General features: G+C 42.0%; 1 protein-coding gene across 1 annotated transcript; it reads left to right on the forward strand.

The window, feature by feature from the left end:
- The first annotated feature begins 149 nt into the window (after window positions 1–149).
- TOMM22 (translocase of outer mitochondrial membrane 22) lies at window positions 150–15,344 on the forward strand. The gene is made up of 4 exons (XM_075833580.1): window positions 150–291; window positions 2,182–2,300; window positions 4,496–4,613; window positions 14,520–15,344. Exons 1-4 carry the CDS (start codon window positions 202–204, stop codon window positions 14,580–14,582), a joined length of 390 nt encoding a protein of 129 aa, XP_075689695.1. The 5' UTR covers window positions 150–201; the 3' UTR covers window positions 14,583–15,344.
- Window positions 15,345–17,295: the final 1,951 nt, after the last annotated feature.

Consider the following 17,295-nt stretch of genomic DNA (forward strand, 5'->3'; position numbering starts at 1 on the left):
AAATGTTCAGGGAGTGGATTTTTATTTGAATGCAGTATTTTCATCTTCTGCAGCTGACATGCAGTTTGTGAATTCAACACTAGGTGGCACTCGCAATTCTAGCGCTCACATCGTACCGCTCTACAGAGTTTTGCCAGTAGTTTTGCCGATGACGTAGTTCCGGTCCTTTGACCCCTGAGTGTTCCTACACGTTGAGAAGACATGTCCTCCCCGCCTGAGCTGTCCCTGGAAACCTCGCTCAGCGGAGCTAGGAACCCGGACACCGAAGAGGAGGACGAAGATGTCGAGGAGGTGATTTATGAGTGTTCTTGGTGCATATCTGTGGTGTTAATCGCTATTCGCCTGGCTGCCCTCCTCACATGACGGCTCCGATACCTGGATGCCCCCGGCTTCTTTGTAGAGTAACCATGAGTGTTGTACTAGGTGTAGTTGTCCTTTCTGTTTTGTCCTAAAGCTGATTATAAATTAAGCCTAAATCCTCCAATTGATCGTTAAAGAGAACGTGTTACAATTGTTTAGTCCCCTAAAACGGCTACCATGGCGTTACACTGGATGGTAATAGTATTATAAAGATTCCCCAGTATAATCTGCCCGATCCTGCATAATGTACAAAATTATGGTATAAGATAGCGCGTGTTGTTTATTAATTACCGTGAAAGAGCCACCTGGGCGGTGCCGCTATCCTGAAGAGTCATGTAGGCTGGTCACTAAACATGTCAATCAGGCCAGGAAGAGCGGGGATCTTTGTGTTTACACAGGGCAATGATTGGGAGCGAGCTTTCTTATGAACCGTTTATTGGCACATATAAAAGGGCCTCAAAGGGGTTATCCAGGGACCAAAAATGACATTGCAATAATATATTTATGTGAAACTAAGTAACTTACTAATATACTTTAATTAAAAATGTTATGCTAAATGGTGCAGTTCAAACCTCATGAATTATTCAGGAAGTGCTGGAGCTTTTCTAATAGTGATGACGCTCCGACTCTTGCTTCATGTGCTGTTCATGAACATGACCGCAAGGGGCTGTCCCATTGCCTATTGCTTGAGTCCCGAGCAGAGCATCAGCTAGCGCTTTGCTCGGGACTCCAGCGCTGCTCCCGACTTCCATATTTGGTCCTTTCAGGGGTTTCCTATCGCTGGAGTCCCCGAGCAAAGCATCATCTGATGCTCTGCCTGGGGACTCCGCAACTTCTGCACACGTCATTGTCACTGTCCATATATGGACAATGACATCGGCAGCAGTACTGGAGTCCCAGAGCAAGAGCATCAGCATGCTTGACAAAGGTTGCATTGAGCAGCTGAAACGTTGCATTGTTTACTGCACTGGTGGGAGAATAAATCCACTTTTCTGACAACATCTGTTTGGAGTGCTGCCTCTCTTTACTAATTCTTGTTTGGACATTGTGGGATTTACAAGTCAGATTCCTGGAGGTCGGCGCCCATCTGGGCCCTGGAGGCTTCTCTTCTTTTGCTGTGCTGCCTACACTGTCTTTACTGTCCATATATGGACAGTGACGTGGGCAGAAGTCCTGGAGTCCCCGAGCAAATCATCAGCTGATGTTCTGGGACTCCAGTAGTGTTGCCAACGTCATTGTCCATATATGGACAGTGACGTCAGCAGAAGTTGTGGAGTCCCTAGGCAGAGCATCAGCTGATGCTCTGCTTGAGGACTCCAGCGATAGGAAACCCCTGAATTGACCAAATATGGACGTCGGGAGCAGTGCTGGAGTCCCGAGCAAAGCGCTAGCTGATGCTCTGCTCGGGACACAAGCAATAGGCAATGGGACAGCCCCTTGTGGTCATGTTCATGAACAGCACATGAAGCAAGTGCTCAGTCGAAGCGTCATCACTTTTAGAAAAGCTCCGGCACTTCCTGAATAATTCATGAGGTTTGAACTGCACCTTTTAGTACAGAATTTTTAATTAAAGTATATTAGTAAGTTACTTCGTTTCACATAAAATTGCAATGCAATTTTTGGTCCCTGGATAACCGCTTTAACTGAAAAAACTGCTCTGGAAAAATGAAAGCTGCACTGTGATTGGTTGTTATGGACAACAAAGACAGATTTTCTGCTACTACTGTAATAAATGAGGCCCAACATATTTTGTTTGTTCCCCGTGATGGGGAGGTTGTAAGAAAACGGTCTGTTTCAATGATTTATGTTCCTTTTATCTAGTTGGATGAGTCTCTATCAGAAAGACTATTGGGCCTGTCTGAGATGTTTCCAGACAGTCTACGAAATGCTGCAGGAGTGACTTTTGACTTTTCTGTTTGTGCCGCCAAGAAATTCTATAGGTAGGTGACTCACCTGGATTCTGTCCTAATAAGGCAGATTCTTCTGAAGCATATCCGACCTAGAACCTTCCTGCGGAAAGAAGAGCAGGGGAAAAAAATATATATATTTAACTTTACTTGCATTGCCATGGCAACGCGTCCCTCTGATCTCTGTGTAGCCCAGCCTCCTGTGATGACGCTGCAGCCCATGTGATCGCTACAGCCTGTGATTGACTGCAACAGTCATATAGGATAAAATATCCCAGGATGCCGGGCAAAAATGGCAATATTTGTTGCGGCTTTTACCTTCCTATTGTACTTATTGGGGAAAAACCACAACAAGAGTGCAACGATTCCACAGCATAAATTGACATTTAGAAAACCGCACCGCGGGTCAATTGTTGCACGTTTTTTCTCAGTGTGTATGTGTGTATATATACATATATATATATATATATAATTTTTTTTTTTTTTTTGCATCGCGTGGATGAGATTTGTTAAAATCTCATCCACTTTGCTGCTACTGTAAAGCGCTGCAGGTTTTCTGCAATGAAATCCTGCAGAGGTTAATTGCGGTAAATCCGCAGATAATCCGTTCAGTGTGCACTAGGGTTGTCATCATACCAGAATTTGGACTTCGATACCGATACTTTGTGTAGTATTGCGATTCTCGATACCAAAACTATACTAACTATACCAACAATAGAAGAAGAAAAAATTCTTCCCTTTTCTGATGAGGCCCATTCTGTGATGAATTTTGAAACTCCATGTGCCTCACATTAATAGTAATTAACCCTATCATGTTTCTCAGTCATAATGGGCAACATTGGGTTAATTACTATTAATGTGAGGCACAAAAAATAGAACACCTGGTGTCTCTCAAGTATTAAAAAGGCTCTGTCACCAGATTCTCAAATCCCTATCGCCTATTGCATGTGATCGGCGCTGCAATGTAGAGAACAGTAACGTGTTTTCTTTTTTTGAAAAACGTTCATTTTTGGCCAAGTTATGAGCTAATATATATATATATATATATATGCAAATGAGCTTTGAAATGGACAACTGGGCGTGTTTTTATTCGTATGTCCAACTGGGCGTGTATTGTGTTTTTAACTGGGCGTGTTTACTTGTTTTACTAACTGGGCGTTGTGGAGAGAAGTGTATGATGCGGACCAATCAGTGACCAATCAGCATCATGCACTCCTCTCCATTCATTTACACAGCACATAGTGTTCTTACTAGAACGATGTGCAGCCAGATATACAAGTGTCCTGATAATGAATACACATGACCTCCAGCCTGGACGTCATGTGTATTCAGAATCCTGACACTTCTGAATCTTTTCTGTGAGATTTCCAGCAAGGGAAACGAAATCTCGTTTACCTCGTAATCTCGCAAGAAATAAAAACCACTGCTGTTATCTACATTACAGCACCGATCAGACTATGTAGGAGAAAGGGCACTTATAATCTGGTGACAGAGCCTCTTTAAAAACAAAGTAATGTTACATTTAAAAAAAATACACAGACACCTTTTTTTTACAATAAACTTTAAAATAAGTCCCAATACATAAAATATACAGACATTCGGTATTGGCGCGGCTGTAATAACCTGCACAACAATTTTTTTGTATCATGATGGGGTTAAAGAGGCTCTGTCACCACATTATAAGTGCCCTATCTCCTATATAAGGAGATGGGCGCTATAATGTAGATGACAGTAATGCTTTTTATTTAAAAAAAACTATCTATTTTCACCACTTTATTAGCGATTTTAGATTTATCCTTTTTAGATCACTTTGCGCTGTTTTATACTAACACATTAACAATACTGAAGTGTTTAGACCGCGAATAGACATTCCACGGGATGTCTATTCACAATCCCTGCACTTCGTTACTGTTTCTGTGGTAGTTACAGCAGATCAAGCGTAATCTCGTTGTAACCTGTCATCTACAGCGTAATCTCGCGAGATTACGCTTGCTCTGCTGTAAATACCACAGAAAATCAGCTGAAAATGGGCCGTGTGAACATACCCTAAATGTGACGGGGTAACACATAAACAGTCAAGTGCACTTCATCTTTAGTCGATAAGACGCAAACAGTTTATAGCACAAGATCTATGCGTCCTATAAGTTTAAGAACATGGTATTTAGGATTCATTTGTCATGCATTTAGAAATGCTTGTTTGCTTAGTAATTCCTGTGTGCTTTCCTTAGCTTTTCACGCTCTGCGCTATGGATAGGAACCACCTCGTTCATGATTCTAGTATTGCCAGTAGTGTTTGAAACTGAAAAATTGCAGATGGAACAGCAGCAGCAGTTACAACAGAGACAGGTAAGGTTATATAAAGTGGCCATGAGAGTTTAATCGAACCCACAAATGTAATGCTCCAGATTCTCAACTAGCTCAAAGGAAGGTCCGTTTTATAGCTCCTCTAAACAGCAAAACTGTTTACAGCGGTGCTAACATAATTGGACAAGGGTTTTCAAGTGTTTTCTAATCATCCATTAGCCTTCTAACACAGTTAGCAAACACAATGTACCAATAGAACACTGGAGTGATCGTTGCTGGAAATGGGCCTCTATACACCTATGTAGATATTGCATTAAAAAACAGACGTTTGCAGCTAGAATAGTCATTTAGCACATTAACAATGTATAGAGTGTATTTCTGATTAATGTTATCTTCATTGAAAAAAACTGCTTTTCTTTCAAAAATAAGGAAATTTCGAAGTGACCCTAAACTTTTGAACGGTAGTGTACGTCTGTACTTTGACAGTTAACGGCCACGCGGTTCTATACCGCAGTTGCGGTTAACTGTGCAAGGGCGTCTGTCCTGCATTCCCTGTTGCCGATCAGCGGCACATCGCCACTGATTTCGGCAGTTAACCCCTTAGATGCGGAGGTCGATTGCGATCGCTGCATTTAAGGAGTTTAGCACAGATTGGCAGCCCCACATGAATTACAGGGGCTAGCATTCCTTGCCATGGCAACCGTAGGCCAGACAATGGCCTCCGGGCTTCCATGTACGGAAGCCTATGTCTGTCACGTCACAATGACAGTGAGACTACATTACACTACATAGGTAGTGTAATGTATTCTAGCAGCGATCAGAGCTGCAAGTCTTCAAGTTCCCTAGTGGGACAAGTAAAAAAAAACAACTTATAAATAAGTTAATAAAAATGTTTTCTAAAAAAGCTATAAGTTCCATAATAAGTTTTTTATTATAGCAAAAAAATAAACACGGTAAAAAAAAAAGTACACATATTTGGTATCACCGCGTTAGTAACCACCCAGATTATAAAGCTATAAAATTATTTTTCCTGCACGGTGCACAACGCAAAAAAAAGTTAAAAATGCCAGAATCACTTTTTTTGGTCACTACCCCTCGCAAAATATACAATAAAAAGTGATCAAAAAGTCGCATGTACCCCAAAATAGTATATACAAACTACAACCCGTCCCGCAAAAAACAAGCCCTTACACAGCTTTTTTGACTGAAAAATAAAAATGTTATGGCTCTCAGAATACGGTGACACAAATAAAGCATTTTTTTTTCTTTTAAAAAGTGATTTTATTGCGCAAAGGCTGCAAAACATAAAAAGAAAAAGTAGTAAAATATAAAAAAATAGCAATTAGACCTACCGGTAATTGTATTTCCAGGAATCCATCATGACAGCACTACAAGAGGTTGCCCTATTGACCTCTGTAGGGACAGGAAGACAGAGAGGTTAAAAGGCCCCTCCCACCACCCACTTGCCAGTGTTTTTCAATTACTACACCAGGATGGATGCAACCCTATTTTATTTCTAGGGATAATAACTGACATGTTAAACACACAAATGAGAATTCAATCAGGGAGGGATGTAATGGTGCTGTCATGATGGATTCCTGGAAATACAATTACCGGTAGGTCTAATTGCTATTTTCCAGTACATCCCTCATGACAGCACTACAGGAGCAATACCAATTATAATGCTCAGGGCGGGACTATGGATTGAAGGACTTTCCGTCCAAAACTTAAATCCGTATCGGACAGAACATCGAGCCTATAATGTTTGCAAAACGTATGATGGCTTGACCAAGTGGCAGCTCTGCAGATTTGGTCCATAGAGGCTTCTCTTCTTTCTGCCCAGGATGCCGAGACTGCCCTTGTTGAATGGGCTCTGATGCCTTGTGGGGCACATAGTCCTTGGGACTTGTAGGCTTCTTGTATGGTGGTTTTTACCCATCTCGCTAGAGAGCCTTTTGAGGCTTTCTTTCCTCTATTCTTTCCCCCAAACAGGACAAATAGATTTTTATCTTGTCTCCAGGAGGAGGTTCTATCCAGATACTGAAGAATTGTTTGCCTGACATCCAGGCAATGGAATTTTTCTTCTTGTTGGTTTTTTGGATCTGGATAAAAGGAAGGTAGAATTATTTCTTGTTCTCTATGGAAAGCAGTAGATACCTTTGGAATAAAGGAAGGGTCCAGCTTTAGGATGATCTTATCCTCTTGTACTTTTAGGTAAGGTTCTATGATTGACAGAGATTGGATTTCTCCAATCCTTCTTGCTGAAGTAATAGCGACTAAGAATACAGCTTTTAGAGTTAAAAAATGCATACTAATTTTGTCGAGCGGCTCAAAGGGGGGCTCACAAAGAGTCGTTAACACCACATTCAAATCCCAGGTAGGAACTGATTTCTTTAGGGAAGGTTTCAGTTTAGAGACCGCTTGAGTGAATCTTCTGATCCACCGATGTTCCGCCAGAGGAGTGTTAAAAAAATTACCTAAGGCTGAAATCTGTACTTTTAAGGTACTAGGGCTAAGTCCTTTTTTGAATCCCGATTGTTAAAAATCTAGGATTTTTGCAATGTTGGGAAAAAAGGGGTCTGGTCCTGGGTTTCCATGCCAGGAACAGAATTTCTTCCAAATCTTTTGATAGATTTTAGAGGTAACATCTTTATGACTTAACAAGATAGTTGAAATTACCTCATCTGACAGACCGTGGTTCCTCAAGATCTGCCTTTCAGGATCCAGGCTGACAATTTCAGAGTTTCTATTCCCTGGAAGAATAAGGGACCCTGGGAGAGAAGATTCTCCTTGACTGGGAGCATGATAGGGTCTTCCAACGCTAGGTATTGTAAGATTGGAAACCAACTTCTTTTTGGCCAATAGGGAAGAATAATGATGAGCTTTGTCAAATCTTCCTGGATTTTTCTTAATACCATTGGTATTAGAGGAAATGGAGGAAAGGCATAGGCCAGATCCATGTCCCAGGGTTGGGACAATGCATCTACTCCCAATGGGTTGTCTCTGAGATTTAGGGAGAAGAATGTCTCTACTTGAGTGTTTTTCCTCGTGGCAAACAGGTCTATTTGTGGATAACCCCAATTTCGGGTTAGGGACAGAAAGACTTCCCTGTTTAGGGACCATTCTCCAGGGTCTACTTTTTCCCGACTCAGGAAATCTGCTGATAGGTTCTCTGAGCCTTTTAGGTGGACTGCCGTGACTGATAGGACGTTTTCTTCTGCCCAACTGAAAATTTGTGCAGAGGGCCGGAAGAAGAGTGTGTCTTGTTCCCCCTTGATGGCGAAGAAAGGACACTGCTGTCGTGTTGTCCGATTAAAATTCTTATATGCTTCCCTTTTATGGTGGGTGAAGCTCTTATAAGTGTCTCCCATACGGCTCTTAGTTCTTTGAAGTTTGAGGACATCATCTTCATTTGAACAGGCCATGTGCCCTGAAAGTGTTGGTCTTGGATTACTGACCCCCAGCCGTGTTTGCTGGCATCTGTGGTAATCACTACATAAGGAGACGTTCTCCCGGGGACTCCCTTGTCTATGTTGTTTGTGCAGAGCCACCACAGGAGGGATGATTTCACAGTCTCGTAAATTTGAATTTTTAAATTCAGGGAGTTTTGTTTTCGATCCCACTGGGACAAGATCAGATTCTGTAAGGGTCTTGAGTGAAATTGGCTCCATGGAATAGATTGGATGCAAGACGTCATCATTCCCAACATCCGCATACATTCCCTTATGGAACAGGCGTCTTTCCCCCAAAATTTCCTTACTTCTGCCAGTAGGAGTATTTGTTTCTCTCTTGGGAGGAAGGAATGTTGAAGGGAGGAGTCTAGTAGTACTCCTAAGAAGACCTTCTGTTTCTGGGGAGGAAGACTCGACTTCTGAAAGTTGATTATCCATCCCAATTCCTGTAGGAGGGAAAGAACCTGTGACCGATGACTAAGATAGCCGGTGTATCTGCGGTCAACAAGAAGTCGTCTAGATATGGGATAATTACTATACCTTGACTACTTATGAATGCCATGATCTCTGCCATAATTTTCGTAAAAATTCTGGGGGCGGAGGAAAGGCCGAAGGGCAGGCAGACAAACTGGAAGTGGAGAATGGAAGGACCGTCCTGAATTGCGAATCTGAGGAATCTCTGGTACGCGGGGTGGATAGGAACGTGATAATACGCATCCTTTAAATCGATCGTACACATTGATGCCTCTTCCCTTATTAGAGGAATAGTCGATCTGATAGACTCCATCTTGAATCTCCATTTGTTTAGGACCTTCAGGTTGATTATTGTCCTGTAGGAACCGTTTGGTTTTTTGACCAAGAAGATTTTTGAATAGTGGCCTTTGCATATTTCGTTGTGGGGAACTGGAGAAATGGCTCTCAATCTGAGTAGTTTCTGGACGTCCTGGATAAGGATCTGATGAAGATCTTTTGCTTGGTACTGGGTTATTAGGAATTTCTCTGGAGGAATGGAGGAAAATTCTATTTTGTATCCTTCTTCTATGATCTTTAGAACCCAGGGGTTCTGGGTTATTCTCGACCATTTGGGATAAAATTGTAGGAGTCTTCCCCTCACGCTCTTGGCGTCATTGCTTTGAGGGCTGGAATGAATTATTTGGGTTAAGGAGATATCCTCGACCCCTTTTTCCTTTGGGGTAACTCCAGCGACCGGACTTCCCTTTCCCGCTGTAGTTCTGTGAGGTAGGATCCCTCTGTTGGCGAAATCTTCCAAACTGAGGGGGTTTTTTTGGTTTCTCTTCAGGAAACCCCTTTTTCCTATCTGTTGCACTCTCCAGCATGTTATCGAGGAGAGGACCGAACATCAGAGACCCTGTAAATGGGATAGAACACAACTTGTTCTTGGACTTCGTATCTCCTGACCACATTTTGAGCCATAATGGTCTTCTAGCAGCATTTGAGAGAGCCCCATTCCTGGCAGCAAATCTAATAGATTCCGCTGAAGCGTCTACCAAGAATCCGGTTGCCATTTTTAGTAAAGGTAGAGATTCTAATAGATCTTGTCGTGATGTCTTCATCATCAAATGGGTCTCTAGCTGGTTTAGCCATATAAACATTGCTCTTGCTACTGATGTGGCCGCGATATTAGTTGAGATCAAGGCCGAGTAAGATTCCCACGCTCTTTTCAGTAGTCCGTCTGCCTTTCGGTCCATGGCGTCCCTCAACTGAGAGGAATCTTCAAATGGGATTGCGTTTTTTTTTAGCAACCCTGGCTACTGGGACATCTACTTTTGGGATCTCATCCCAAGTCTTAGTGTCCTCTGGATCAAAGAGAAGTCTGTTTTTAAAATCTCTTGAAATGAAGAGCCTTTTTTCTGAATCTTCCCATTCGGTTGTCACCATTCTTTTGAGATTTCCGTTTACCGGAAAAACTCTTGTTTTCTTTTCCGTTAGACCTCCAAACATCTCATCCTGGATGGTATGTGGTTGGTCTTCCTCAGGAATATCCATAGTTTCCCGTATTGCTTGAATTAAGGTATCCGACATCTCGGAAGAGAAGAATTATTTTTTCTCTTGAGTGGAAGAAGTTGAAGGCAAGAGTTCCTCTCTTTCTTGTAACTCATCCTCCGATAGGTAATAACACTCCTGCTCAGAGTCAGACCCCTGAGAAGGAGGACAATATTTTTGATCCACTTCAATCCGTGGTCTTTTTGCCCGGGAGTGTGAGGGACTTTCTTGCGGAGGGGCGAGGGAGGCTACTGACTGACCCACTTCTTCACGAATCATAGTCCTAAGTTCAGACCTGAACGTTGGTTGTTCCTCCTTTAGTATTTTTGCAATATAATCTTGACACAATTGTTTCCTATGGGACTCTGGCAATTTTTTTGCACAAGTCGCACATTTTTTAACCTTCTTTTTATCAGTTTGTCTCTGAGAGGATTCTATTTCCTAGAGATAACAGAAGGTAGGTAAAGTATGGTTTACATACATAAGGGGTCATACCCTTCCCCAAGGGTGAGACTCACGTGACCCTGGGACATATCTGGAGTTCCATACCGCGACAGGTAACAGGCAATGCAATATGCAATCCACAAAAACATAATCCAAGTTAGTTATCAGCTCTAACTACATACCTGTGCGTGTCCCTTTAAATGCGGGCGTTTTGAATTTCCCGCCTTCCACGATGGCCGCGGACCGGAAGTAGCCCGACGTCCTTTCCGGTCGGTTATTCGTCCAGCGTGTTCCTTGAGTGCAGCCGCCATAGCCGGCGACTGAGGCTTGCTATGCGGTGCAGCGAGGATCCCTGCCGGTGCGTCAATGTTTATGGAGCTGCCGGTCCCCGCCTGGTCCGCGGCCCGGCCAAAGCCTGCTTGGGAAACCCCAGCCCCCACACACTACCAGAACCCTGCCTAGGATTCCTCAGGTAGGTGTCTCAGGGAGGGAGCTAAGGGACCCCTCGTTTGAGGGGTGTTAGCCTGGGCTTTAGGGGGAAGAGAAGGGGGAGTGCACGGACCCCCCTATCTTGCCCCCTGCCCGAATTTCTTTCCTGCACTAACACAGGAGCGACGCTCTCTGCTCCTGACCCTGTAGGGATAGGAAGAACACTGGCAAGTGGGTGGTGGGAGGGGCCTTTTAACCTCTCTGTCTTCCTGTCCCTACAGAGGTCAATAGGGCAACCTCCTGTAGTGCTGTCATGAGGGATGTACTGGAAAAATATATAAATTGATTATCACCGTAATTGTATTGAGTTGCAGAAAAAATTTGAGTTGTCGTTTTTTTCCAGTTTCAAAGAATCTTATTTTCATTTTCCCAGTACATTATATGGTATTTTAAATGGTGTCCATAGAAAATACAATTCCTCCTATAAGAAATAAGCCCTCACACCGCTCTATTGATGGAAAAATAAAAAAGTTATGGCTCTTGGAAGGCGGGGAGTGAAAAACGAAAATAAAAAAGCAAAAAATGGATCAGTCCAGAAATGTGTAATTTCTAATAAAAAAAACAAAAACTTGACCACATCATATATATATATATATATAATTATATTATGTACACAAAGGAGTCATACTATTGCCAGTATGTGGAAAAAGTAGAAAAAATCTCAATTTTATTAAATAACAACAGTTAAAATTGTACATAGAGAATTTGAATCAATAATTGTATATGGGCTACATACAGAACAGTAACACATAAAGTAGCAACAAAATCTCATGTGCAGAGGGCTAATACACTATATCTAGAGTAGCTCCAATTGTAAAATGTCACATAAAAAAATGGGTGTAAAGTGTCTAAACAGGGACACTATATCAAGCCAAACGATTGCCAAAATGGGCAAACATGCATACAAAATAGGCCTGTAGAGGAGGAGATGAAGCAATAGTGTAAGCACTACGTGCTAGTCAGCAAGTCATGTTGAAGTAACCTAATATAGACCTGTATGAGCATTGTCATGTGAAGGGAGTGACCCCTCGCACTTCAAATCAAAACTAGATAGTCTCCCAGAGGTAAGTATGTAAATAGATATAGGTTGAGTAACTTACCCATATTAATCGTGTGTCCTGTATGCCCAGAAGATGCCCCAACGAGCGTTTCGCGTGGTTAGCTTTGTCAAGGGGAACTAAAACAATGTTCCTAGAACTGTTGAAATACGGTGCGAGATTAATCAGGTGGTGGATATAGAGCCAATGGGATGCCTGGTTCGCTGCGCATGCGTGCCACACGAAATATCGCGAGAACACCCCAAGCTGCCAAGATCATACTGCCTAGTGCGTGGCTCCAGAAACCACGCAAGCGCAGACAGGTACAATTGACCGCTGGAGCGGAGACCCTGAGAGATCGGTTGACACTCCATGCGCTACCCAAGGTATTTCAATATTAAGAACAAGATGTATATTATATAGATTTAGAGGTCGCAAGAGACCAAAAGGAATTTATTATAAAAGTACATTAATCTAACCGAAAAAAACTCCTCCATAAAAATATAAATAAGTGAAACCAGACAAAAGCAGTGTTTAGGGTGAAATATAATCACTTTCTTTAAATGGTCAAATTATTGTATTAGCATATCTGATAATGTGCTGTAAATATATATGTATATAGATAGCCTCAATATATTTCTATAACGTGTAAATCACCAAAATAGTAATGCAAAGTATATATATGTCCTTAGTTATAATAAATAAGTATAAAAAATATATTATTGGGATCCTACCCAAAAATAGCAGCTTCACATAAAGTACATGTTATCAGTGAAAGGTAATGAACTAATCAAAATATCTAGGTACAAAAGCAGATTACTGAAAAGTGCAAAAAGAAACAAATAAGTGAGGGAGAAATAAAAGGAATTACAACAGGATTTGACCAAATGTCATAATCATACATTGAATATAGCCATATCCGTATATGTGTGTGTGTGTGTGTGTGTGTGTGTGTATATATATATATATATATATATATATATATATATAATTTTATTTTTATATTAATTGTAGCGGTAAAGCTTCTTGGCAGTCCCAAGCAGACAGTGGTTACTGATAGAGACCATAAAATAACTATATAGATACAATAACATCAGGCATCGTGGAATGAATAGTCAGAAAACCGGAATCTAAAAATACAAACTGAACAAAAACAAAGATTAAAGGAGTTTTTATCACCATACTAATTGATGGCATATTGCCAGGGTATGACTTCACTTACTGACCTTGGAGGTCTGAAGGTAGGAGCAGTATCACTGGTTAAGCACTGCTGCACTTTCACCGATTTTTCCTGCACATTACTCTTCCCATCCATCCACTATGCAGGGAGCTACAACACAGCCCCATTCACTTGAATGGGGCTGTGTTGCATTTCCCTGCACAGCCAGTTCCTGGGAGCGCTGCTGTACAGAGAAGAAGACAAAAAGAACCCGTTTTCTTCGTTCCCATAAACGGCAGTCCTAAAGTTATGACATATGCCATGACATTATTAGATGGGAATACCCCTTTAAATAAGTAATCTTCTCATGACAACCCCTGCCCATATGCCCTATTAGGGCATATAAATGTTATAGAGGTGGATTCCCCTGCTTGGGAGCTCCTCTATTGACTGAAGGGCTCCAAGAAATAATTACACGGTTGCTCATTGACATGGTGCTTTACTATTGGAGATGCTGCTGGCGAATGCAAAAGGGTAATGCAACCGGGGAGCTGGTTAGAGGAAAGGGGTACAATCATCGTTTATCATTTTTAGGGCGGATTTACACAAACGCGATATACGTCCGTGCCACCCGCGTGTTTTTCACGAGTGTCGCACGGACTTATGCAAGTCTATGGGGCAGTGCAGACTGTCAGTGATTTTTGCGCAGCGTGAGTCCGTTGCGTAAAACTCACGACAGGTCATATATTTCTGCGTTTCTCGCGCATCACGCACCCATTGAAGTCAATGGGTGCGTGAAAATCACGCGCACCACACGGAAGCACTTCCGTGGGACGCGCGGTATTCGCGCAACAGCAGTAAAAAGTATGATTGAAAACAGAAAAGCACCACGTGCTTTTCTGTTTACAAACATCCAAACGGAGTGTCCTAATGATGACGGCTGCGCGCAAATCACGAAGCCGCGCATCCTATCTGATGACACACGGAGCTGTTAAGTGCCTTTTGCGCACGCAAAACGCCACGTTTTTTGTGTGCGCAAAAAACGCACACGCTCGTGTAAATCCGCCCTTATAGTTGCCATCATACCCAAAAATTGTGTGATGTAAAAAACAATTACAAACTTTTATAGTAGTATAAATAAAAAAAACCGCTACTTGCCCTCTAGGTTATGAACGTCTAGAATTTTTCAACATTCTTTTGTTTTTTGTATTGAGACTGAGTTAGGCAGGGGCCTCTGCAAAGTAATCGTAGGGTTAATACATAAATGCCTGAACAGGCATAGAGGAAGGCTTGTCATTACCTTGGACATCAATTTCTATACTCGCTGTACACTGATCTTAAATGTATTTTTCTTTTGACTTAGATTCTCCTGGGACCGTCTACAGGGATGTCTGGTTCTCTCCCTCCAATAGCTGGAAAAGTATAATTTCCACAACTTTAGTCATATTGAGATTTATTTTTTGTTTTCTTTCTTTTGATGACGAGGACAAGAAAGTAGAAGACTGATCTCTCCTCAACCGCCCGTCTCTTTTGGTGCTCTACAGTGCTGTCATCTTAGAATGGAAATCTGTGGTTCTTAGTCACGCTGGTTATTAAGAAATGTTGGGGAAACTTTCATAGCATGACACGCCATCTTTGGAGATTTTTTTTTTTCTGGTGCACTCCAATGTAGTCATTCCTTTATGCAACATTTTGTCATGGAAGGTTATATATTGTATATAGATTTTATGCAGGTGCCTTTCACTACTTTGAGGCGTAAATATTTTATTGTTAGCCCCCCCAAACACCAGCTGTATTACAACTAGAACTTGGATTATATTTGCTTTGGCCAATCAATAAAAATGTGAAAAGAAAATTTTGCTTGTACAATGGCGACTGGCAGGGCAGTAACCGACCAATGACTGGACTGTACGATTACACGTATTCCGTGCCTGTTCAGAAATAAACCTCCTGTGGTTTGTTCTGTACAAGTTTGTCTCTTGTATAGACATGCTGAATAATGCCAATATCTCATTGCTAGGTGGCCTCAAGATTTCAACTTTGGCCCACACAGGAGAGAGGAGGTTTTAGACACTAGTCTTGTGTCTGCAGGACTTTAACCTAAAGAGACTATTATGTTGGAACTGTTTCATGCTTTTGTGTTTTTCTATTTTTATTTTTGAAAATATTAAATCTAAAAAGATAAATATTTCTCATCTGTTGTTATTGGTGTTGTATCATTTTAGCTGCTCCTTCCATTCTACACACTCTTTACCTCTAATATACCTTTTCATCGTGGGTGAATCCCTGAATTTTTTTGCCCTATACTAGGGAACACCAAGATCACGAGGACAGGAAAAATATTCCTTACATTTTCCTTAAAGGCATGGTGTTGCCCGAAAAACATGTTTTTTTTTAAAAAAATTAAACATTTAGTGTGTGGGTGATTAAACATTGTTCAAATTTTTTTTATTTTTTTCGCGAGTCAGGAAATATTATAAATTTTTTCTAATTTATAATACTACCCATTTTTGGTCACTAGATGGAGCTAGTTCCCAAAATTGCAGCATTGCAATATTGGGTTAAAAGCCCTCGCTCTAGTGAGCTCTCAGCATCCCCCCTCCTTTATCCTGGCTAGTGCCGGGATAAACGAGGGGTTTGAAAGGTTTAACCTCCTACACTGTGTGTCGCCATTTTTTGAGGTAACCCACAGTGTAGTAGGTTTACATACAGTAGTAAACACACACAAACACTAACATACATTGAAATCTCTTACCTGCTCCTGCCGCCGCGGCTCCCTCCGGCCCGTCCGCTCCCTTTGCTGCCTCTGTTCCATGTGCACAAGTCCGGAAGCCGCGACCGGAAGTAGTAATATTACTGTCCGGCCGCGACTTCCGGTCCACAGGAAAATGGCGCCGGACGGCGCCAATTTTGAATAGGACTGTGTGGGAGCGGCGCATGCGCAGTTCCCACACAGACGCCGTACACGGCAGTCAATGGGACGGGAGCCGTTCGCAGTCCCTATGGGACTGTGGCTGCCGTATTCCATGTCTGTGTGTGTCGTTAATCGACACACACAGAAATGGAACAAAAAATGGCAGCCCCCATAGGGAAGAAAAAGTGTAAAAATAAGAAACAGTAAAACACAAACACACAAATGAATATAAACGTTTTTATTAAAGCACTAACATCTTTAACATATAAAAAAATTATTTGTGATGACACTATTCCTTTCAGTGCTGCTTTGAGCAGGCTGAGATCATTTTGCCCCCCAATGAGAAAGTGACTGTTCTCTGCTGCCTTTTGTGTAAATGTTGGCCAGGTTTCATGGACCCCCTGCTAGGAAAGACAGATGAGCAGTTTTAGCAGTAGTTGAGCTTTGGCAACCAATATATGGGGATACAGCTAGCAATGAACAGCTTTTAAGACCAACCATTCATTGTGTTAAGCATTAAGGCTTCGTTCACATATGTTCCGTTCATGGGTTCCGTCAGACCTTTCCGTCCAGGGAAACCATAGCTTTCCCTTTGCATTACCATTGATTTTAACGGTAACACTCCTGTTGCTAATGGCTTGCCTCTGTTCCGTAAGGTTTCAGGTTTTTCGGCGGTATCAGTAGTGTCGACTGCGCTATTGATTCCGCCAAAACAAAGGAAACCTTACGGAACGAAGACAAACAGAAACCATTAGCAACGGAAGCGTTACCTTTGAAATCAATGGTAATGCAAACGGAAAGCTATGGTTACCATTCATGGGTTCCCCTGAATTAAAGGTCTGACGGAATTCATAAACAGAACCTTAACGCAGATGTGAATGAAGCCTAACTGATAGCCCTTGGAATGTGTGACACATGATGTTTATGAAAACCTAATAAAAAAAACAAAAAACACTTTTTTCTTCTTTAACCCCTAGGCGAACCACGAAGCAACTGTATGTCCAGGTAGCCAGTGTCTTAGCGCACGAGGACGTACAGTTACTGCGCAGTTCACGGTGCATAATGTCAGCGATAGTGTGCACTGGGAACCGGTGGGGCCAGCTGTCCCTGACAGCTGACACCCCACTGTTGCCAATCAGCAGGCCATTTCTGCTGATTTTGGCAATTGACCCCTTAAATGCGGCGATCGATTGCAATCTACGCATTTTAGGGGTTTCTAGCACAT

Source organism: Rhinoderma darwinii, chromosome 7, assembly GCF_050947455.1.
Source record: "Rhinoderma darwinii isolate aRhiDar2 chromosome 7, aRhiDar2.hap1, whole genome shotgun sequence".
NCBI classification, from domain to species: Eukaryota; Metazoa; Chordata; class Amphibia; order Anura; family Rhinodermatidae; genus Rhinoderma; species Rhinoderma darwinii.

Coding starts and splice junctions, on each gene's coding strand:
- TOMM22 (XM_075833580.1), top strand. CDS start 202: ATGTCCTCCCCGCCTGAGCTGTCCCTGGAAACCTCGCTCAGCGGAGCT. Junction 2,301..4,495: donor GCCGCCAAGAAATTCTATAG/GTAGGTGACTCA, acceptor TGCTTTCCTTAG/CTTTTCACGCTCTGCGCTAT. Junction 4,614..14,519: donor AGCAGTTACAACAGAGACAG/GTAAGGTTATAT, acceptor CTTTTGACTTAG/ATTCTCCTGGGACCGTCTAC.